This window comes from Camelus ferus, chromosome 25, assembly GCF_009834535.1.
Source record: "Camelus ferus isolate YT-003-E chromosome 25, BCGSAC_Cfer_1.0, whole genome shotgun sequence".
In the NCBI taxonomy this organism is placed as follows: Eukaryota; Metazoa; Chordata; class Mammalia; order Artiodactyla; family Camelidae; genus Camelus; species Camelus ferus.
In genome coordinates, this window is record NC_045720.1 from 2913892 (window position 1) to 2936621 (window position 22730).

Sequence of the window (22730 nt, forward strand, 5' to 3'; positions counted from 1 at the left end):
CGCAGTGCTGAAGGAAGCCATACCTCCGGGCAGAGTAACGGACGAGACCATCAGGCCTTGGCAAAGGCTGTCCAGGTTCATCAGGACACACTGCGCACCATGTACTTTGCTTGACATGTTTTAGTGTTTACGATTGTGTACCGAGGTGGATTCACACGAGACCAGCTACACTCAGACCAACAAACGCCCAGCCCTAGCGTGACAGCCAGCACTGAACACGAGACGTCAGTGATTTAGCAGATTCTCCGTTTTCCAGATTGCCTTCCGTCCCAGATCTCAGACTTGGGTTTTGAGCTGCAGACCTGTATGAGACCCCACTGTCGCAGGAAATGTGGTTTGCCAAAATCTATGAGCTGCTTATTAAAATAGAGTCCCGTGTTTCCTAAAAATCTCCTAAAACCAGTCTATGAACTCAGGGCTTTAAAACATTTTTAATTTATTTGGTCATTCAACTTGCTTGTTTTTTAACACATGATCCTGTATGAAATTGTTGGACTCAAACTAGCTGTGAACGTTCTGAGAGTGGAAGCAACACAGCACACAACGTGGTTTTAAAGCCTTGACCATTCTGATGTCGTCACTAGGGCTTATTTCAGAGTGACGCCAGTGCGCTCCTGACGTGGCTGGTGCCAGCCCTGCAGGACCCTAGGCGGGGCCGGGCTGAGGCGCCCGCAGTCTCTCGTTCTGCCATTGCCTGCTTTTCCCTCAGCTCCCAGGAAGGCGCTGTGGCAGGGGATGGGCCGCGTGTGTTCACAACAGTTATAGGTCCAGAGGGATTGGCAGACAAGTGCCGTTTTAATAACAGTTTATTTAAAAAAAGAAAAAAAAAGACAATATGCCGACAGTCTAATCATAAGATTTGTCCTATAGGACTGTGACATTTATTTTCCAAAGTTTCTAAAGAATACGGGTCTGTGGTGATAAATAGAGTACAATCCTTTTTCACTGTTATATAAGTCTTTAATGTAAGAGGAAAATACACGTATCTGGTTTGCAGTATTAATGTGATAGAAGCTGTTTTCCTTTTATTGACTACGGGGTGCTTGTGACCTGTTCAGCATATCAAGAGTGTTTCGGAGCCTGGAGACTGGCCCACCTCTTGTGGCTCTCAGTGCTTAAGTACAGGAGTATGCAATTGACTGAATGTGACCGCGGCCTGCCCCCCTCAGTGTAGACTGGACCCTCGGGAGGGCCGGGTGTGCACCCAGCAGTCACTCCCCTTCCCGCCTCCTCATCCCGTGTGTCGCTCAGCCGATTAAGCACAAGTGGAATGCGTTTATTCTTCCATTCCTGGGAACGGGTCGGTGTGTCCCAGTGCGCTTCTCTGCGTGTGGTCTGTTAGACAAGCGTCATAGGATCTGTGCACTGAGGCACGTAGGTGGCTGGCGGTGCTGGCGCTCTGCTGGATGCGAGGCTGGCGATCAGCGACGGAGCCCTGCCCCCGGGAGGACGGCTGAGGGCGAAGCCAGCAGGAGAGGCAGACCCTTCTGCTAGGATTTGCGTCCTGGGCCCTGGACGTGGGTTTGCCAATCTAGAAACCATTGCACTAAGAGTGACACCGTGGACAGCTCGCCGGGGGAGCAGCGGAGCGCCATTGGTGCTCGGTGGGTTTCTCGTCCTCGTAGGCAATTTTATTAAGAATCAAATCCGCATTCAATACAGAGATTCGAGCAAGGAGACGAGACTTTCCCTAGTGCTGCTTTGTGCTCTGCAGGCCGCCTTGGGCCCTGCTGACGGCCCCCCTTTTTGGCCCGCCGTTGACCTCTGGTGCCCAGTGCTGTGTGTGAGGCTCCGAGGGGCGCGGGTAGAGCTGTAGTGGGTGCTCAGCCTGGACTTTGGTGGCAGCGACAAAGGGATGACTATGACTTGTGAAGATATATACTCAGAGTGGTGTGTGCGTGTGTGTGTGTGTGTGTGTGTGTGTGTGTGCACACGTGGGTGTCACATTAATGGCATTAGTCTCTTCTTGCTGTATCTTTTTTTTTTTTTTGTCTTTTTAAATGACAGAAGCCTCTGCTCTAAAAAATGTTGCAATTCCCTGTTGTTTTATTAGCAAGTGGCACTTTCTCCCGTTCAGAAGGATCCCAGTGCACTCTTGACGTAAATTACCAGGAACATTCAAACTAAGGGGGGACTCTTTTCACTAATAAACTTTTAAAATCTGAAATTAGGTTAATTTTCAGCCATTTAGGACCGTCTAGAACTGTGTGTGTCAGAGGGGTGTTTCTGCCACTTGCAGGGAGGATCTTGGTGGTCGGCACAGTGGTGGTGAAAAGGCAGCGCCCCTGCGGCCCTCCCTGCGCAGACGCTCCAGGCCTGGGGCTGCCTGTCAGTGGGAGCTCCGGGGCTGAGCAGCTCCGACCTGGTGGCTTCTGGAGGCGTGTTCCCGCCAGCCCTGCTCCCCGGCAGTGCAGGGAGAGGTTTTCTAACCTCACACCCTGGGATGGATCTTAGGCTGGCCAGAAATCAGACCAAAAATTTTTTAAAAATCATTTTGAAGGAAAGTTTTCTTTCTAGTGGGCCGAAGTACTTTGAGAAAGGTACATCTTACAGCCCTCTGCTTGTTTGTAAAGCTTTTCCTACTTAAAAACGTTAATAAACCAAACGTCTCCAGCAGGGTTGGCTGCACACCCTCATACGTGTCTGATGGTCAGAATTCAAATGGCTGTTATTACATTTCTCAGGTAAATAATTGTTTTCCTAGATTTCTACCAATCCCCCCATTATTAGGATAAATTTTGAGACAGCATTAAACCTCAGAGTGCAGCAGAGTAGTGCCAAGCCCTGTCCATCTGGAAGCCAAAGGGGACTCTGCCCATTCTGATTGTGTTGTGCCCAGGGCGGCCTGGTGACCACGTGGCCGGCCTGAGAGGGGCCCAGGGACCTCGGCCTCTGCCTGTGTTTGGCAGGTTTCCTGAGGCCCGTGTGGGGCCTCGCCGATTTCAGGGGCCTCCGCTTGCTGGCTTTGCCCCACCCCACTGTTAAGTAAGGTGTGCCTTGCTTTAATTAAGCAAACTGAATGTGAAGATTATGATGTAGAAAAGCTGGATTCATTTAAAAGAAAAACTGGGATTTATCTCATCTCTTTGAAAGAGGCCTCCCAATTCAGTTCTTATCCCGGGACTCTCCCTGGTGTATTTTAAAACATTCACTGTAAGAAAAGTTAACGTCTTCCGGTCCCTTCCGCACTGTCTGTTCCATTGGCCAAGCTCTCGGCCAAGTAGCTCGGTGATGAGACGCCCTGGGTGGGGGGTCGCCCTGCTGCTTGTGTTCTGATCACAAGCTCAGACTTCCTCGTTCATGTAGATCGTGTAAAGCTGGGCATCCCTGTACTTGCAGAAAGGGGTGGCTTTATTTTGGTTTTGGTTTTCTGTTTTGAGATGTCTTCACGTATACACTTGGCTTCTGGTCGTGGTCTCACTCTCCCGCGAGTGAATGCCTGTGAACCACGGCCCGGCCCACCCGGAGGGGCTGTCGGTGACGGAGTGATCCCTGCACCTTTCGCGGGCGGCCATGCCCGGCGCTGTCCCTGAAGATCGTGCCGCGAGTGCTCACTAGAAGAGACAGTTGAAGTTCAGTTCCTACAGCAGGGTTTTTGGGGGGGTGGGTGTCGCTGGTGTGTTGTGTGTTTTTATTGTTGTAAATGGAGATGTCGCTATTTATTTTTCCCTTTCTGCTCTGGTTTGATTTAGCTGGTGTGGATAGTCCAGTGCATGTGGTACCTGATGGAGATGATAGAAATTACTTTCCCCAACTTTTATAAATTACCTGATGTTTGTTTCCCTTCAGGTTTGCTGGATGATTTATTTTTGAAAGCCGCAAATGCGGTTTCTCGGGGTGAGTTGTTTTTCTTACACGTGCAGCAGTGTAACTTCACACTGAGCTGCAGGGTGATTTAAATTTTATTTTTACAAGGCAGTTTTCCAGTCAGATTATATATTTGATACAACGCGTTAAGGGCAGACCAGCCACGCACTGAGCAGCTGGGGCCGCAGACTGTCTCGAGGAGGCCGGGCCGGCTGCTCTCGGCCACGCCCCGTCGCGGAAGCCCTTGGCCGGCTTCCGGAGCCGTCGGCATCGGGATGCGTCCTGCAGCGGGACTTGGACCTGCTGGACAGTTGAAGGACTTTTCCTGGGCATTTCCTGCACCTAAGGCAGCTCCATTGGGAGGAGCTTTAGAAGTTGACACAATCCAGACAGTGGACAATCCCAGTGGCCCAGACAAGCCATAGAAGTTTTCCCCTGTGACCTCTCTCTAACTCACCTCTCACGCTCCCGAGAAAAGGAATGTACAGTAAACAGAAACTTCCTCAACGTCCACGCGCCTCACTTTCAGAATGCAACTGTTTTATTTGTATTTTCAGCCCTTCCCCAAAGTAACCCAGAATGTTCTCTCCAGCTGCCGTGCCAGCAGTTTGGGCTGCTGTGACGTTTTTCAGTGTAGACGTAACGCTCGTGTGACTTCGTCATGGGGCTGTCCGTGTTACACACACATGCTGACTCTTTTTGTAAGGAAAAATTTCAACTCAAAATAATTGCACTGATTTTTTGACAACTTCCTTTTTATTATGTCCGACTTTGCATCTGCTGTACTTGTTTGAAATGATTGTAAATAGACTTAGGATAGCAGAAATGATGTGAATACACCCCATTGCTTTGTTTTAGTGGTATTGCCCCATTTTTCAGTATTATGTGCTAGCGCTGTGTGGACTGACTTCTCTCCCCCCCCCCCCCCCCGCAGCCGTGTGCCTGTGACCGCTGATGAAGGACAAGCTGGCCTCGTTGTCTTCTCGTCCTGGAGGGGAGTTTGCAGTCTGTTGGAAGGAGAGGACGCCCTCTCCTTGCGGTCTGAAGATTTAATTCTAAGAGGATTAACTATAAACCCTTTTGCTCTGTTTAATTCCTTGTTACTTGCCGTGACTCCCTAAAGCGTTTGCCTCTGGCTCCATCCAGCATTTGACAGCTCAGAGGGGAAGCATCTGAACAGCCACATTTCCCAAGAGTCAGGGCCTCCCTTCTCTTTGCTCCGCCGTCATCTCAAAGCCATGAGGTCACTGTTGTGTCAGAACCGTCGTTTGTGGCTTAACCCAGAGGTGCTGGGCGGGCCTGAAATCCAGTGATGTTCCTTTGTGCCCTGTGATTTGCCAGACTAGATCGTTGCTCCAGCCCACAGCGTGTAATTCTGTTTGTGGTCGGGCTGCTGGGACCTCTTAAACCCAAACCAGTCATCTGAGTGTGTGTTATATGTCACGTCCCTGCCATCTCGGTGCCCTCACTTAATGCTTTTTTGGATGTTTTGCCGTTTTATTGTCTAAAGTGAATGTATTGGCTTAGCCATATCACTACAGAAGGTGGTTATTAAATACCTTTTAGTTTAAAAAAAAATGCAGATAAAGGCTACCTCTGAATTCTCAATAGACTCGTGCTTTTAAGCGTAGCTGTCCACCCTGCAAACAGCCAAAATGTTGCCTGAATAAACTGAATTGTGAGCATCTCTCTGTTCGGTTCTGGCTTGACAATTTGTGTGCCATACTGTGACCCACGGGCAGTCCCCTCCCCAACGTGTGTCAGGACCAGACCAGGGACTCCTCTGGGCTGCCCAGCTCCGAGATTCTAGGACTCTCAGTGCCAGCGGGACTGGAGCCGGGGGCCATTTCCACGCCAACCTCAGGTGTGAGGCCTTGTACGGCGAAACCTGGAAATGACCCGCAGTCCTCCTGGCTTCTTACTTTCCTGTTTGACGTAAGAAGGCATTTTTTTTCTGCTTTCCTTATGAAAGGGTTGAAGGTGGCTCCCTCCACTCTCTCCTCCATTTTCGTGTGCTCTGTAAAATCACGAAGGTGCTTGCACGCCGACTCCCATGCAGACAGTGCCCTTACAGTACTGCGTGGTTTCAGATGCAGGGCAGACGTCAGTGCCCTTTGACTTGGGAACTTTGAGTTACTGTCACTCCGTACTTTGAAACGATAAGATTTGAAAGCAGAATGTTCTGTTCCAATCCAAGGCCCTTGGTTTGAAAGGAGCACAGGGTCCACGGCGGCGTCTCGAAGTAGGCGTGCCCTCTGCCTGCGTGCTGGGCTTCTGTCCTGGGGGGGTTTGTCTCACGTGTGATTAACCACTTTGCTGTCAGGAATGTCCTTTGCCCGCACGCTGCTGTGGGCCGGTCAGGCTCACCCTCTGCCTCCTCCACGTCTTTCCTTAGGTTCCATGTGTTCTCTTGTCGTCACAAGGTGAGTGTCTGCTGCAAAAGCACCTGCACTAGTTGCTTCTGAGTTCTTGAGGGGCAGGTGAGCAGCGTTGCACTTGCAGACACCTGGGTGTGCCCTGGCAGTTTTGCTCCCCTCTAGATGCTCAGCCAACCTTGACTTTGTCCCAGCGAGGTTCCAGTCGCACCGTACGTGGAAGTCATTGCCTTTAACGCTGTTGTTTTCATGCTGCGTGGAGTGCTTTAATCCCAAAAGTGCTTAGTGTCCTTTGCGGTTTTCCTAAGAACGTGTCATTCTGCGGTCACGCTGTTCTGCAGATGCAGGCGCCCCCAGCATCTGCTGACTGCTCCCAGGGCTCCTGGGGTCTCTGAAGCAGCTCGTTTCCAGCCAGAATCCCATACAGGGTTTTCCGGGGGGCACTGCACGTGGCCACCTCCTCTCCAGCGATGTGAACCACTGAGCTCAGGTCTGCCCGTCAGCCTGTTGTATGCACGAGGTGGGCCTCCGCCACTGTCTTTGTGTTCCTGCAAGATCATTAAAGGTGAGGGGACTGAAGGTTACTGGTGCTTTTGTGAACACTTTGCTGTCTTACTGGTCGATGTGAGAAACTGAGGTGTGGTTGGTCTTTCAGTGCCCTTGGTGGGGCGGCAGGGGGGCTGAAGGGCCCTGACGCCTTCTTCAGGCAGTTAGAAGAGGCTGAATTTTCTCCTACTTACAAACTCCTTGGATTTCAGTAGTTCAGAGTTAAAGCTGGCACACCAAATACTGGCTTTTCTCCCCTCCCCTCCCTGACGTGTCTCCAGGAGCTCCATGTGGAGGCCAGTCCCATCAGTACTGTCGGCACCTGCAACCTGAGTTGATCGCAGGTGCGCCCCACACCACGAGTCCGGGCTGCATGGCACCGCCTGGCAGAACTCAGTGCTAGTGAGGGGCCCGAGGCTCCTTTGACCTCTGGCTATGGTAGGGACAATCCCCAGGGTGGGACTGCTGGCCCTCTGACCTAAGAAACAGTTGGCGCCCAGGCCTCCTCCGGTCCCCGTCGGTGCCGGACTGAGTGTGCCCAGAGACCCGAGCTCAGCCTCTGTGCCTTCCAGTTGGGTCCTGGGGGTCCTCCAGCATCACGTCGGGGCTGCGTTTTTACTGGGAAGGAAGCCTGTCCTGTTCCACAGTCAGTCCCTGACCCCCCCGCCTTTGAAGCTGCTTCTGCTCCTTGGCTCCCAGCGTTGTAAACTGTGAGGCCAGCACGTTATCTCTGGCTGGAAGGCTCTGGGTCTCAGCTGCCTGATTCCCCTGGCCCGGAGCTGCTGGGGCTTCAGGAAGGTGGGGCAGGGCCCACCTCTCGGTCAGACCACGAACCTTGTGCTCATGATCACCTGGCGTGAGTATTTAGTGGCACTAGATTTTTTTAAGAGATGAATTGGAATTGGAATCATGTCTTTGTAGAATGCATGTGAAGTCCTAGATGAAGGTGCTATTTCAGCCCTCCGTCTGCCGTGGCGGAGTGCTTCTCCTCACTGTGGCTGTTTTGTGATGTGCGGGGAAACTGCTCCCTTGGGCATGGTGTCACCTAGAGCCAGTTCCGAGGTGCCTAAAGCGCAGCTTTTAGCTCTGACTTTTTCAAAACAGGAACCAAGCCGTTTTCTTGGCTGATGGCCTAATTAAACCCTCCTTCCCTCTCAGTGGATGATCTTATTGGTTTTAAGTGGGGAAAATAACCCAACATTTTAAAGTGTATAGAAAAGCCTTGTTGGTGGCTGCTCCAGGCACCGCCCTCTCCCCAGCCCTTCATTCCGATGAGGGGGGCCCTCCCTGCACAGAGACACTGGCCACAGGCAGGCTGGAGAGTAACGATTTTGGTCCTTCCTTCAAAGCCAAATGTACACAGGACTGAGATCCTGGATGTCTGTAGTTTAGCACTAAACTGAAATCTGACTCCTGAGTTTGATAGTGGATTTTAAATGTAGTTGTTGAAGGTATAAATTCATGTTTTGTAACTGTAGAGGCAAGTGAGTTTTTACTTTCTAAAAAGTTTTAAGGGAATAATTGTAAGTTTCTGTGCAGCAAAGTGGCTAATTACTCATTAAATACAAGAAAAGAATGTAGTGTCTAAATCCAGATTTTTCTTACCTCTGGTACACTTCAGATTGCTTACCTAATATGTATTGAGGGGTTTCAACCCTGAGTTTTATCAACTTTTCTAGTTTTATTTTATTTTTATAAAATAATTGAAAAAAACCAAAAATGAATTCAAATGTTCCATAGGTAGATCTTGCCCCTTCTTAATTCCCCCCCACACAAAATTTTAGAAGACATTTTGAATCAAAATGTATTCTGACCATTTAAAGTTTACTATTTTCTAAGAAGCTGAGCAGCTCCAAGGGCCTCATTTCAGGTGGTACTCTGCGTGCCGTCTGCAGACTCCTTCACCTGTGCGGTGGGTCTTGTGACAATGTCTTGTGCTTGCAATATGGAAACCGTGCGGTGCTGTTGTGTAAACTGGCAGTTCCTGTATAAACTAGTATTTATAGACATTGGCCTCTCTGTATGACTTTTCGTTTGCTACATGAATTGTAAAATTAATTATAAAATTCTAGTACCTGCTAAATATGATTCTGAGGCTTCCTGTCCTTGTCTTTAGTTTAATACCATTCTGTGTGTTTTGAGGATGTCCAGTGCTTGCATGATGCTAGGTGGTAATGCCACTTTAAATTAAGCCTTAATCAGATGTTAAATTTGTAAGTTTCAGAGTATGCAAAAATACTAGGCAGAATGAGTTAAAACTGTTCAGATCAAGATGCTATATCATAATTCAGTAAGTCTTTCCTCCGGAGTTACAAAGGGAAACTTTCAGTGACACAGACACCTCTCTCTCTCTCTCTTTCAGTGACACAGACACCTTTCTCTCTCTCTCTCTCTGTCTCTCTCTCTCTCTCAGGTCTGGCTGGCTGTTACCATTGCCTGATGAAAATGGACCATTGTACATTTCTGTGGCAGTCAGCCAGAAAGACCTGTTCTAAAAATCTTGAGACTTTTTCAGGGTTATTTTTAAATGTTTGATTTTCCCCCTCCAGTCTGAGATTTCTTTATGGCTGATGGAGAGTATGATTTGGGCGTAAATCTTTGCAAGCCTGCTCATGTTCTAAGCTTCCTTCAGGTAGTGCCACCTGCCACCTGCCATTGCTTCTGCAGATGATTACATGGACTTTTGTTTTTGTAAAAGCATCTTAAATTTAGACATAAAATGGAGGGGACCCAGCTTTCTTTACAATGTGGATCTACCTCAGTTAAACAGTTGGGTGCTATTTACTAAATCTGTCAAATTAAATTGGAAAAAGTAATGAAACAGCGAGATGTAACTCCACATGAAGCTTGAAATCATAATTTCTGTTTATTTAATAATAATGTATTTATTTTGTGCCTTTTGTGTTGAATCCTAATGCATTGAGAAAAGTCCCTATGAAATTAAGTATTTCATGTTGCAGACGGGGAGAAAGAGCCCAGTTGGCCCTGGAACTTGAGAAATCACCCCGCCAGCTACTAACGCATATCGGAGTCCCAGCTGCCCTCTCGGGAAAGGAAAAAACGTCCAAGAGCAAATTCAACATTTCACAGATTCCAAACTCTTCTATGCATATGTTTGTAGCTATCACTTCATTTTTTGTGCCAGTGAAGGGGCGGCTAAAACAAACTCACAAACACACTTGTCGTTGGTGTTTTCACCATGAGTGCCCCACCCCTTCCTCTGGCGCGTTTGATGTTTGTTTCATAAGCAGCGAGAGGACTTGTGGATTTTGTCTCCCCTGCCTCCTGGTGGGGTGTTGAGGACCATCGACAGAGGAAGGGGGAGCCTGCGGGGGCTGGGGGGGGGCCTGCATTCAGCAGCAGCCCTGGTGGTTCTGGAAGTTAGGAAAGCTTTCTGGCAGGTGAGAAAATAAGGTAGGAGATGGATGACTTTCCATGCTTTTATATTTGGCAGTTTACAATTCTAGACTTTTCCTACTATGGCGATCTTTTTTAACTTAATTCTTTGGAGGTAACACAATATTTTGGAGTCTTAAGAATTTGATTTTATACCAATAAGAAATAAGAATTAGGGATCTTTCCTGTAGTGTATAGTTTTACTATTTTAAAGAGATCTCTGGATTTTACAAGAGAACCAACATTCCTTAGTGGCAAAACTTTGAAAGTTGATTTGGGAGGCTTTTTGCTGCAGGATCTAAAAAAAAAAAAAAAAAAAAAAAAAAGGGGGGATGATTCTAGTTAAGTGTTTTTAATTTTTAAACTTCCATCAGGTCGATTCTTAAGCTATATTCTGTAAAGAGTAAATCATCCTTTCGTATGCTGCATATGAAGATCAGCCTTGTTGCACTTTCTCTAATAATAATAAATGCCCTACGATTGGCTCACCAGGAAGCGTTTTGTTTTTTACCTATCAAGAGTGCTTTGGGGCAGGTGATTAAATTTATATAGGTACCTCAAGAAAAAGAACCTGAATATGCTGCATTTTGTTTCTTTAGCTTTTATAGGTATCATTTTGTTCTGCTCTTAGCATTTTGTTTAGATACATGCTGTTTGGACCCCAATAAACTGTTGAAAGAAATCTTAAAAGTTACTCTTGTAGGGATACAGTATCCTTTTTTTTTTTAAACTTTCTGCAATACCTGGTTCAAAGGTTGCCCACCAGTAGATTAATGCTTTACCCAAATACATCCATGAAAAAGGATACCATGTTGGTAAGCAGACAATAATGTTCCCAGTCCTTTCTGTTCATGCTGCTTTCTTAATTCTTTTCTCCATATCATCAAGAGGTTGGATAACTTATTTCTAAGGTCAGACTGAAACATCACAGCATCCAAACGTTTTCAACACAGACCTCACAAAATCGCCCTTGAGTAAGTAGCATGATCCTAAAGGCATTGCTGGCGCTAGGCAGCCGGCTTGACCTGGCCTCTCAGACGAGCCAGTCTCCGCACCTCTCTTCCCCAGCGCTCGCCCTGAACTGAACAGGCGGGGAGTGGGCTTGACTGACAAAGATAAACTGGTGAAGAAAGCTAAAGGCTGAGACACTGAGCATCTATTGTCATGTTTAAACTTAGCTGGGTCCTTTTGAGTTTGTTTTACAGCTTACTAGGTTAAGTAGTTTGCACTATTTTTGCAATAAATTCATGGAAAACCTAACAGTTACTTGTTTTCTTATTGTGGGTATGTAAACTAATACTAAAAGTTTGGCATAGTGTTTTTTCACCTCCTTACATAACCCTTAACATGCACAGAATGCTGTAAATCTGATAAACTATGATGTGAATGATATTTTATAAAGTTATTTTGTATGGTGTCAATTTTGTTTTGCCTCATAGTATGTCAGCAAAAAATTAAATAAAATTCCTCGTATTTACAGCTGCCTCTCCCAAAGATCTTCAGTTACTCACGTTTATTTGGGCATTTCCTTCTGCACAGGTTAAGGTGCCAGGCTTCCAAGGTGGAAGTCTGCCTTCAGTCAGGAGTCTAGAGTCTCACGCTACACATTGGGCCTCTTCTGTGAACAGTGTCCTCAACACAGCTAGGCATTAGCCCTGAGAACTGGGGGCTTGGGGGTGAAAACTTCAGGGGTGAACTGGATTGAAAAACAAATGTGGTGTTTAGTGTGAGTAGGGTGTTCTCGCTCTAGCAGCCATGAAAAAGGATGAAGCACAAAGGCATTCAGCTAAACCCCAGCCAGGTGCAAAGCCCTGTGCCCCACACTGTGTAGGAGTCACAGCTGGCCACATCCAGGGCGCCTGGCCTGTGGGTCACTTGACACCCTCCGCCCTGGCTGCCTCCCTCTGGACTGTGTCTGATTCTATCTGTACCGAAAGACTGCGGGGCTGGGAAAGGAGGGTCGGATTTAGAAAAGTCCAGAAATGGCTGAAAGTCTATAGGATTATTCTTGTTAAAGCAGTCCAAAGTTTTGTTCTCGTTTAAAGCCATTTTCTGATTTTTAAGAATATATGTTCATTATAGAAAATATGAAAATTCAGATATACAAGATAGAAATTTTTAGTTAATCTGTAATCACAACACTGATAGGTAATTTCTCTTAACACTCTGGTATATTTTGTTTCAGTCTTTTTTTTTCCTCTAAAAAATCAAGTCGTTTTGTTTTGTCCTCCTTAATGTGTCCAGGACCCTGTACTTCTTTCTTCTTCTTGGTATCCAAAACCACAAAGCACCTTTGAGCCCACGGGCCCTGGGACATGCTAGCTGAAGAATACACACCACCTGATGAGAGACTATGATACCCTTACTCAGTAAATACAGTCTTCCCGTTCCCTATCACTTCCTGAACAGCCAGAAGCAGGCCATCTAATTGGGAAAACCTGAGTATAAAAACAGTGTATGATGATGTTACGTGAATTAGGAAGATTTCAGAAAAGAACTAGCTCCTTGATCAGAGGGGTACAAGGGAACTTTCTTCTCTGGAGAGGACAGGGAGCCCATCTCAGCAGGAATGGAAGGTTCCTGCAGGAAAACAGAACATAAAGCAGAGTAAGATCCGTGCCAAGGGCTTTGGCTGCAAGGTTAGGAATCTGTCTTCCCACAGATGGTGGGGAGAAGGTGCGCTTCTGTAAGTTCCAGCGAAGAGTGGAGTCTGGAATTTGAATCATAGTTCCACCACTTCTAGCGGTGCCTTGGACCAGTTCCTTAACCTGAGCTTTAATTCCTTTCTTCATAAAGTGTGGCTACTTTGCAAGTTGTGAGGATTAGATGAAAATGAGCATGGTGTACACAGAAGAGGCTCGGCCCCCAGTGGCTACTTCTGACCAGGAAACTAAGATTAACCTTCATAAAACTGTTCAGATAATCTGATAGCAGCGTGCGTGGTGATCCGTGAAGAGGAGAGAGGCTGTAAAGGTGGTGAAGAAACCAGTTAGGAAGCTACTGTGGTTGACTAGCATGTGGCTCAAGGAGGGGCCAAGGATGAACGCTCCCCAAACAATCGGATCTGAGGTGTTTATGCAGTTATGGATGGTTAGGTTAAGGATGTTTCAGCTGGTTACACACAAAAATCAGCTAGTATTTTCCCCGGGGATTACAGAGCACCACGTTACTGTAGGCACAGCGAGTGAAAGCAACACACAGCACTTACACTGACACAGGAAAAGACCTTTGTGACTTTGGGTTTGGTGACAAGTTTTCACATACAAGAAAAGCATGATCCCCAAAGAAAAAAACTGATAAACTGGACCTCTTCAAAATTAAAAGAATTTTTCAAAAACATAATTTCTATTCTTTTAACAGTGCTTTTGAGAGAATGGAAAGACAAGCCACAGGCAGGGAGGAAATAACTGCAAATCAATCTAGCAAAGGACTTGTACTCATAAAACTCCCAAAACTCAACAAAAAGAAAAGCCATAAAGAGATGGGCAAAAGAGTTGGACAGTTCACCAAAGAAAATATATGGATGCAAATAAGCAAATGAAAAGATGTTGAATGTCACATGTCATTAGGGCAACAAATGAAAACCTACACCTGCTAATATGGCTAAATTTTTTTAAAAACTGATAGTAAGTTTTGCAGAAGATGCAGAGCAACTGAAGCTCTTGCTCACTGTTGGTGGGACTGCAGGATGGTACAGACACTAGAAAACAGCTTGGTTTCCTATAGACTGAAAATACATGGTTCCACTGAAGTGAAATGAAGTCCTACATTCACACAAAACCTGTACCGAGTGCTTATAGGGCTTCAAGTGAAACCATCAAAACCGGAAACAACCCAAGCCAGGAATTACCCATTCACTGTGGCATGGATGAACAGATGGTGTATCTGTACAGCGGAACCCACTCAGCAACGGAAAGGAATGGGCTGCCGCTCCCTGCAACAACATGGATGGGACTCAGATGACTAGGCCTTGAGTCAGATACAAAGGCTACATACTATGATTCCATTTGTATGACGCTCTGGAAAGAAGGGCAGGCAAACCACGGACTGTGGGTCAGGTCTGGCCTGCTGTGTTTTTGTGTGGACTATAAGCTAAGAATAGCTTTCACGTTCTCAAACGGTTGAAGAAAAATCAGATTTCATGACCCATGAAAATCATACAAAATTTAAATTGCAGTGTGCAGAAATAAAGGCTCACTGAAGTACAGCCACACGCATCCCTTTCTGTGCCATGGCGGCCTCTGTGCTACAACAGAAGCGCTGACTAGTTGTGACAGACTATATAGCTCACAAAACTTATTTTCCATACGGCCCTTTCCAGAAGAAGTGTGCTGACTCCTGCTATGGGGGCAGAGAATAGCTACTTAAGTGGGTTGCCAAGGGAGCGGGCAGGAGTGAATCCGACCCTGAGGGATTTGGGGGACGTGACCGAGCTGTTGCATCTTAACTGTAGTACTGGGCATATGACTCTGCACTTGTCAAAACTCAGAACTGTAAACCAAAAGGGGGACTTCAAACTATTTTGTTTAAAAATAAAATTTTAAAAGGACAGAAAACATCAGTGATTGCCTGGGGGTAAGAGAAGGAGTGAACTCCACAAGGGTCCAGGGGAGTATCAGGAGTGATAGAACTGTTCTGTGTATCGACTGCTTTAGAACCAACAGCGTGGACATTTAAGGATGATTTCACTAAATGAAAACTAGAACTCAGTTTTAAAAAAAAAAAAAAAAAAAGGAAAGAAGCCAAAAATGTACCATACGTGAAAAAAAATAGGACTTATGGTTTTCTCTTGTGGACAGTAAAAATTTCTACGGGTATAAAGAACAGTAAAATGAGAGTTCTTCAGTATACAAAATGTTTTTAAATTTTTTTAAAAACATGGTAAGATTTCTTACCTGAATTTGATGTAATAATTTGACTCAAAACTTTTCTCCAGGAGTTAAAGTATTAGAAAATGCTTATTTTTAAATGTCACATCTCAGATAACAAGCAGACCATTAGAATAGTAGATGTTTTAAAACTAGTTCCAAAAAACACTTTACTGTAAAAATATGTAAAGCTTTCAATAAAAAAAGACAACTTTATTTCTTTACAGTTAAAAAAAATGCAGTATCTGGACAAATACAAAGCCACGGAAATCTTCTTGAAATACGAAAATGCAAACGTTAACGTACTACCCACAGGCTACATATTTAGCTAAAACAGCGTCTAGCTGTTTACAGGAACTAATTTCAGAATATACATGTGAATTTATACAACTGATATTTAGAAGTTCTTCAAAATCTACCTGTAAACTAAAAAGTTAAGCAAAGGTGTCTCTGCCTCCACCGCTCACAGCTGCAGGCTGCTGGTGCCTCGGTCCCTCCAGCTCCAACTGCAGAGGCCTGTCCGAGAGCGCCTGTTGTCCGGGTTACTCTCCTCCTGGCTATTTATGGCAGAGGTACAGTGTGCTCTCTCTCTGCCGGGAAAGAACACAGTGTGCTCGAAGGCTCTGAAAAGTGGAGAGACAAAAGCTGCACAGCGTCATGCTCACTTCAGAGCAACGGTGCTAATCCAGGAGGTCCTTCCAGGCTGATCTTGAAAGCACTTCACTTGGGTTTAGGATTCTGCTTCGTCAGCGTCACTCTCATCCTTCTCCTCCTCCTGGTCGTCTTCCCTCTTCTCTTTAAGCATTTTCAGATATTTACTAGCTAAAATCTTCTTTGGTAATATATCTTAAAAACATAAAGCTAACATCAGCAGCTGGTTATGGGAGGCCATGAATACGGCAATGCAAATTTCAGAATGTGCCAGTTCCTGCTTTGACCTCAAACAGGTTCCAAAACAAGACAAAATTCAGACGACACTTCTTGGTGAAATAGCAGGAGACTAGCACTGCCTCCTGACTGATGCTAAAGACCTGTTCCTATTCCACTGACTGCAAACCACATGCTTCTCTGTGCTGCTACCTCCTGGGAGCAGCCCTGCCCAACCCACCGGACCTGCAGATCACCTCAAGCTCTTTTGACTGTGGTGCACACAGCTTGTTCCGCAACAGCAACTCTTCGTTCCTGTTTTGGCCAAGTAAGGAGTCTAAGAGGGGGGCCTGCCAGGGTCCCCCAGCCACCCTTGTGCATCGCTGCTGACTTAACTCTCACTCTAGGTGAACCACATTACAAACCTACTCAAATAGACAAAACTAAAAATCCCATGCCACGTCATGGTAAACTTTGGCACCTGGGGAAAGCAGCAAAATGTCTATTTCAGTGAAAGGAGAAAAAGAGCAGGGGAAAAAGGTTGTAAATTACTAAGCACTTTTTAACTGTTTCAGGCTGTTTCAAAGGCTAAGTACCTGCAAGAAACTGGAAAGTTTCCGACTCTTCTGCAGTATTTGATAGATCACTGTAAGTGAGTGCTTTCTTTTCTTTTCCACTGCCATGTCTGTAGGAATAGGTGGCTAGATACTGAACAAAGAGTTCCTAAAACAAAATGAAAAAGTAAAATGAAAGGTGTGCTTTGAAAACTCATCATAGTCTTTGTTTAATTACGTTAAGTTTGGATAATCACAGATTATCTTGTTTCCTCAAGTTACAGGAAATTACTGGAGAAAGGAAACTATGAAGGCAGAAAGAAAGCAAGGCTGAATTAAAGTTGGCAGGGAAGCATAAGTGTCCCTGAAGTTTACTTTAGACTTCTAACTTATGAAAAATATTTAAGTGATTCAACACTGAATCATAAATGTTTAATGACCAATCTCCACAGTTAACAAAAGGAGCAAGAGACCATTCAAAAATTGTTTGGCTCAGGAACACACTTTTAGTCTTCTGTTTGAATACACGGGTTAAGGTTGGTCGCCTGCAACTGTAACAATCAACAGCCTGAAGGTGAAAAATAGTATTTCCGATTCTGCCCAGACACCTTCCCTAAGGCAACGACCTGGGCTGAACTTCTTGCTCCGTGTTTTTATTTTAAATCCTAGTTTAGTTGGTAAGGGATTAAAGAAATGCCTGCATAACTCTTAATTCTTTAGTACCTACAGAACGAAACCGTACAAAAAACACAAATATTCCAAGACCACGTGGTTTCCTATTTCCCCCAGCTCTGACCAACATGCGGTGGGGCACAGTCTACCGAGCTAGCGGGGGCTGGAAACAATCCGAGGCGAGTTAAAGCAACCAAGACGGTAGAGCTTAAACACGGCCCGGGGAAAGAACCGGAAGGTTCTGGCCTTCCAACACCACATCAAAGACACAAAATTACCTATCTGGACCTAGGAGAGTAAAACTAAGGAGCCGGGAGTTACTTCCATTCTGGCCCGGGGTGGCCCGGCCTGTGAGACTGCGAGGTCCGTGGGGCGAGTGGCCGGGCGGGCCCCGTCCTGAGGAAGCCGCAGGCCCTCCCACTGAACCGTTGGGGGAGATGGGCCCAAAGCCACGAAACAGACCGGAAACAACAAAAGGGGAGGCTTTGGGGCCCGGAGTACGGGGACGCCGCAGGAGAAACGACCGGAAGAGACCCGTGCGCGCGGCCACTCGGACCACCCCCGCGCGAGGGACGGCGGGAGCGGAGCCGGGTGGGCGAGACTAAGGGCGCGCGGTGGAGGGCGGGAGCGGCGCCGGGAGGCGGGCCGAAGGGCGCGCAAGAAAAGGCGGGAGCGGCGACGAGTGGGCGGGGCGAAAAGCGCGCGAGGGACAGCGGGAGCGGCGCCAGGTGGGCGAGGCGAAGGGTGCGCGCGGCGTGGGAGGGGAGTGAGGCGGCTCGCGGGAGGGTGCGCGCACGGGGAAGCCCGGAAGGGGAGTCGGCGGCGCGCGAGCCGAGGGGCCGGGGTAGCGCGGCGCGACCGGGAGGGAGGGCGGACGGGGCGCGACGGTTCCGGGATGCCCCCCTCGCCGCCCCCCGCTCCTCCCCCGCGCGGCCCGCCTCACCGTGGCCTTGGCCGTGAGCACCAGCGCCTCCTGGTTGATGCTGGACACCTCGGGGGAGCTCTTCATGATGACCCGGATACGGGACAGAGGCAGCGACACGAGTCGCTGCTCCCCGCACTTGTCTCTGCCCGCGACCCCGTCCGCCATCTCTGCGGCCCACCCCCGCGGCGGCAGCCGGGACCCGCCGCGAGGTGGCCGGCCGACGCGGTGGCGCGGGAGCGACGTCCCGCTGCCCCGTGGGAGTTGTAGTTTCGGGAGGCCCGGCCACTGGAACAGACTACAAGCCCCGTGATGCCGCGCGCCCCGGAGGCTGCGCGGACGCAGCGGAAGGGCGGCCGGCCGGGCTCGCGGCGCCGAGAGGCCCCAGGCGGGCGTTGGGGCCGGGCGGAGGTGGACAGTAGGTGTGAGATCTGCCTACATGAAGCCGAGAAGTACCAGGAAGGAAAACGAAGTAGTGTAAGGGAATAGAAACCGGAAGTACTGTTTTAACCAGGGTAGTAAGGGAGCGGGTGGCAGTGAAGAGAGAAAACAGCTCTATTGGTGAGAAAGCGCTTTGCTGGGAAAGGGAGCAAAGGGCAAAGGCCCTGAGGGAGGAGCCTTTCCATAAAGCTCAAAACGTCCGCTTTGTGGAGCCAGGTGTGCCAGACGGAGTCTGAGAGGTAGCCAGGGGCTAGGTCCTGTTGGATTTTATTCAACGAAATTTAGGAAGAACTTAAAGGATATTAGAGGAATGATGGGATATGTCTTAAGATTTTAAAAGATCCCTCTGATTGCTGATTGTGAATAGACCAGAGAGGAGTCTTGGGGATCGGGAGGTTGTAAGGGTGGGAGCAGAGACCAGGTAGGAGGTAACTGTAGGTGATGAATAGGATGCCAGTGTGGCTAAGGTGAAATGATCTAGGGAAAGAATGATAGCCACGGGGCAGATCTGACAGGGCCTTGTAGATCACGGAATTCTTTGAAGAGTTGGGAGGCCCTGGGAAGAGTAACGTGGTCCCGCTTAAGTGTTACAAGGAATACTCAAGTTGCTGTGTGAATAGACTTAGAGGGGCAAGCACGGAAGCAGGCAGAGAGTGCAGTTACTGGGCTGGAGAGAGGATGGATTAGACTGGAGGTGGAGGAGGTAGTGGAATTTGGGCTCTAATTTGAAGGTAGAGCCACAGGTCTTGCTAACGGAATATGGAGTATGAGTGAAAGAATGGTGGTGCTGTTTACTGAGCTGGGGAACGCGGTGGGAGGAGCAAATCTGGCACAGCTGTGGTTTGGAGCAAGTTAAGTGTCGACTGTCTAGGAGACACCAGTGGGTGTTGAGTGGACTGTTGACCATTCCAGCTTGGAGTTCAGGCCGGAGCAGTGAAATTACAAGCCACCATTGTCTAGGTGGTATTAAAACCATGAACATAGCTGGGAGGAGAGTACAGGTAAGAGTAGAAAGATCTAAGGACCACGACCTGGAGTACTCCCACATTTTTAGATGGACAAAAGAAGGAAAATCCAGCTTAGGAAACTGGAAGTAAGTGGCTGTTGAGTAAGAGGAAAACCAAGAGATTGTGTATCCATAAAGCCAATCGAAGAAAGTCTTTTTGAAAGAAGCTGATCACCTGGGTTGAATACTGCTGAGAAGTGGGGTTGGATTGACCTCCTACTCACTAGTGGTGTGACCTCAAGCAAAGCAGATGCTCTCCCTGAACCACTGTTCCCTCACTTGCAAAGATGGGCAGTCTCGGGGTTGTTAGGAGATGTGAAAGTGCCTGGCACGTTAAAGTCAAAGTCGTACCCCCATCCAGCCAGCACTGTGCCCCTCACAGGTCAGCCTTGAACGTCAAAGGGGATGAAAGTGAGAAGGCTCTGTGTGTGCTGTGCAGCGCCCTGCAGAGCCCGTAAACTGAAGTCTCTGTTCTGCTGCAAGGCCTTGTCACCCCAAATCAACTTTGAATTCAAAGCTCATATGGAAGGAGTCTGGAAAATTAAAGGTATATCTTGTTTAACCTCTCTGATTTCAATTCTGTTCATCACTTAGGCACTGATTACAAAACATAAAATGTGTACTTGGAGAGCACATGTCCGCAAGTTTAGTGGGTTCTGAAAATTACTGCTCTTCCATCTTCCTGAGAAGAGGAGCCAAGGCCAGATGTCACAGGTGGTCCAGATTACTGATGTAGTGCTAGAAAAGTCTTCACATCTACCCTCAACCATAGTGACCTAGTAATATTAGCACCTTCTGTGTGCTTCGCCCCTAGAAGGTGAAGGCTGAGAATGCAAGGACAGTGTCATCTTCACCACTGTGACCTCAGGTCTTGGCCCAGTAGCACCCAATACATGTAAGAGACTTCTGTGCACAAAGGAGAGGTACAGGCAATGAGCAAGACGGCTGTGGTCCCTGCTCTCGCAGAGCATACTGTGAAGCGTAAGGGAGACAAGAAAAATAACATCTCCTATGGTTAGCGCTATGAGGAAGCAAACCAGTGTGAGGGTGATGGGATAGCTTCTCTGAGAAGTGATATTTCAGCTCAGATCTGGAGGTGGGAAAGGAGCCAGCCATGCAGAAGGGCCGAGATAAGGTGAGCATTCTGAACAGGATGCCTGTGGGAAGACACAGCAAACCTTCAACCTCCCCTTCCCTCTGAGCCTCTTTGCCAGTGGAAGTATCCCCCGTGTCTGCCTGAGGAGATGAGTCTTTGCCTACTTGAAGTCCTGTTAATGAACTCACTTGCGGTCCTTACCTGGCCAGACTCACCCCTCATTAACTCCAGTCCGTAATTGGAGTCAGATCCTAGCATGCCAGGGAAACAACAGCAAAGCCTGATTTAGGAGATGGTCACACCAGGAAAGAACTGCAGGATATTCATGCATTCACCAGCAGAAATTTAGGGAGAATATGAGAAATAGATTCCAGTAGTGTCAGTCCAGGTACACAGAGCACGTTGTTGGGTTGGGCTGGACTTTTCAATAGAGCAGATTTACCAGAGATTCTGGATTCAGTGTGAACAGTTAGGCGGGACTTGATAGTTTGCTTCACTAAGCTGGTGGAGTGGGGTTTGGAGTGTCCTGCGCTGGTGGCTGACTTAAAGACTACTTGAACCTCATCTGACTGTGCTGCCCTGATTCACTCACCAGATGACCCCACAGATCTAGGGCAGGCTGTTTGTGGCAGATTCCAATAGCAGAGTCAGCACAGACCAAGGGGTTTAGAGCAAAGATACACCTTCGAAAAAGAATCCTCCTACACTGCTGGTGGGAATGTAGTTTGGTGCAGCCATTTTGAAAAACAGTATGGAAATTCCTCAAAAACTAAGAATAGACTTACCATATGATCCAGCAATCCCACTCCTGGGTATATATCAGAGTGAAGTCTAATTCAAAAAGATGCATGCACCCCAGTGTTCATAGCAGCACTATTTACAATAGTCAAGACATGGAAGTAAACCTAAATGTCCATCAACAGATGACTGGATAAAGAAGTTGTATATTTATATAATGGAATACTACTCAACCATAAAAATAATAAAATAATGTCATTTGCAGCAACATGGATGGACCTAGTGGTCTTCTTTCTGAGTGAAGTAAGCCAGAAAGAGAAAGAAAAATACCATATGATACCACTCATATGTGGAATCTAAAAAAAAAAAAAAGACTATGAATTCAGTCTACAAAACAGAGACTCGCAGATAAAGTAAACAATCATTGTTACCAGGGAAAAGGGATGGGAAGGGATAAATATGGGAGTTTGAGACTTGCAAGTATTAGCCACTATGTATAAAAATAGATTTAAAAAAAATGAGTTTCTTCTGTACAGCACAGGGAACTATATTCAATATCTTGTAATAACCTTTAATGAAAAAGAATATGAAAATGAAATTTAAAAAAAAGACACTTCTTTGGCAAATAACTATTTTCCACTTGAACAACAGCTCCAGACTTGCTCCTGAACACTGGTAGAGACCGGATGCAAGACTACAAGGCCCCAGATGAGCATGTGACCTGAACTGGGTGTGACTTGATCCACCAAGCCACATGCACCGTCAGTAGGAAGTTGATATGTACGATGCCAGCAGCCTTGAGCAGGTCCCAGGAGCACAAGTAAGTCGTGGCTGAGACACCCATGGTACCTCCTCCATCCCCTCCTCACCCACTCCCCACAGCAGTGGCCTCGGGGGATCCTCTGTAGGCAGAAGAGTGAAGAAGGAAAATGCAGTCCCAGTTAACAGATTGCTTTGTAAATATACTGGTACCACGCAGAACAGGAACACTATGCATAACAGCTTCCCTCAGCCTGCCTGAAAGGTAGAGGTGAAGGGGCTTCTCCCAGAGGGCCACCTGCCTGGGGGAAGAGAAAGCCAGAGGTCCAGGATCCACACCAGTTCATGGGTGGGAGCTGACAGATTGACTGATGGTCCAGGAACTTGGACAGAGCAAGACTGGAGACTTAAAGACAAAAGGATCTGGGGAAGGGGTTTGTGGATGAACCTCTGAGAACAGGGAGAGATGTGAGGGGGTGTAGCCCACGTGCGTGTTCAAAGGCTCTTTCCTCATTAGGTCTCAAGGCTTTGTCTTTTTACTAAGGAAGGGAAGATCTCCGTAGTCTTCCCCGTACATCTTATTTGTCAGAACTGGGTCACTAGCTCGCCCTGAGACCAATTACTGGTCAAAGGGAATGAGACTGCTAGGATTGCTGTATATACCATTTAAGATTTATCCCCTG

General features: G+C 47.3%; 2 protein-coding genes across 4 annotated transcripts in view; one reads left to right on the forward strand and one right to left on the reverse strand.

The window, feature by feature from the left end:
• Positions 1 to 11618, forward strand: part of AGO2 (argonaute RISC catalytic component 2) — a 93156-nt gene extending 81538 nt beyond the window's left edge. Inside the window, 1 exon segment of the mRNA XM_032467879.1 lies at positions 6 to 11618. Coding sequence (XP_032323770.1) covers positions 6 to 114 — 109 coding nt within the window. The 3' untranslated portion in view covers positions 115 to 11618.
• Positions 11619 to 15178: 3560 nt separating this feature from the next.
• CHRAC1 (chromatin accessibility complex subunit 1) lies at positions 15179 to 18296 on the reverse strand. Of its 3 annotated transcripts, none has more exons than XM_032467881.1 (3): positions 18029 to 18296; positions 16456 to 16582; positions 15179 to 16174 (listed from the first exon to the last, which is right to left on the reverse strand). In XM_032467881.1, the coding sequence occupies exons 1-3, from the start codon at positions 18173 to 18175 to the stop codon at positions 16113 to 16115; spliced, it is 336 nt and encodes a 111-aa protein (XP_032323772.1). In that variant the 5' UTR covers positions 18176 to 18296; the 3' UTR covers positions 15179 to 16112. The 3 variants fall into 3 exon arrangements, with proteins under 3 accessions (XP_032323772.1, XP_032323773.1, XP_032323771.1); XM_032467882.1 differs by having other exon boundaries at positions 15179 to 15615; positions 18029 to 18291; XM_032467880.1 differs by having other exon boundaries at positions 15179 to 15838; positions 18029 to 18282.
• Positions 18297 to 22730: the final 4434 nt, after the last annotated feature.

Coding starts and splice junctions, on each gene's coding strand:
- CHRAC1 (XM_032467880.1), bottom strand. CDS start 18,175: ATGGCGGACGGGGTCGCGGGCAGAGACAAGTGCGGGGAGCAGCGACTC. Junction 16,583..18,028: donor TGCTCACGGCCAAGGCCACG/GTGAGGCGGGCC, acceptor ATTTTGTTTTAG/GAACTCTTTGTTCAGTATCT. Junction 15,839..16,455: donor AACTTTCCAGTTTCTTGCAG/GTACTTAGCCTT, acceptor TATGTTTTTAAG/ATATATTACCAAAGAAGATT.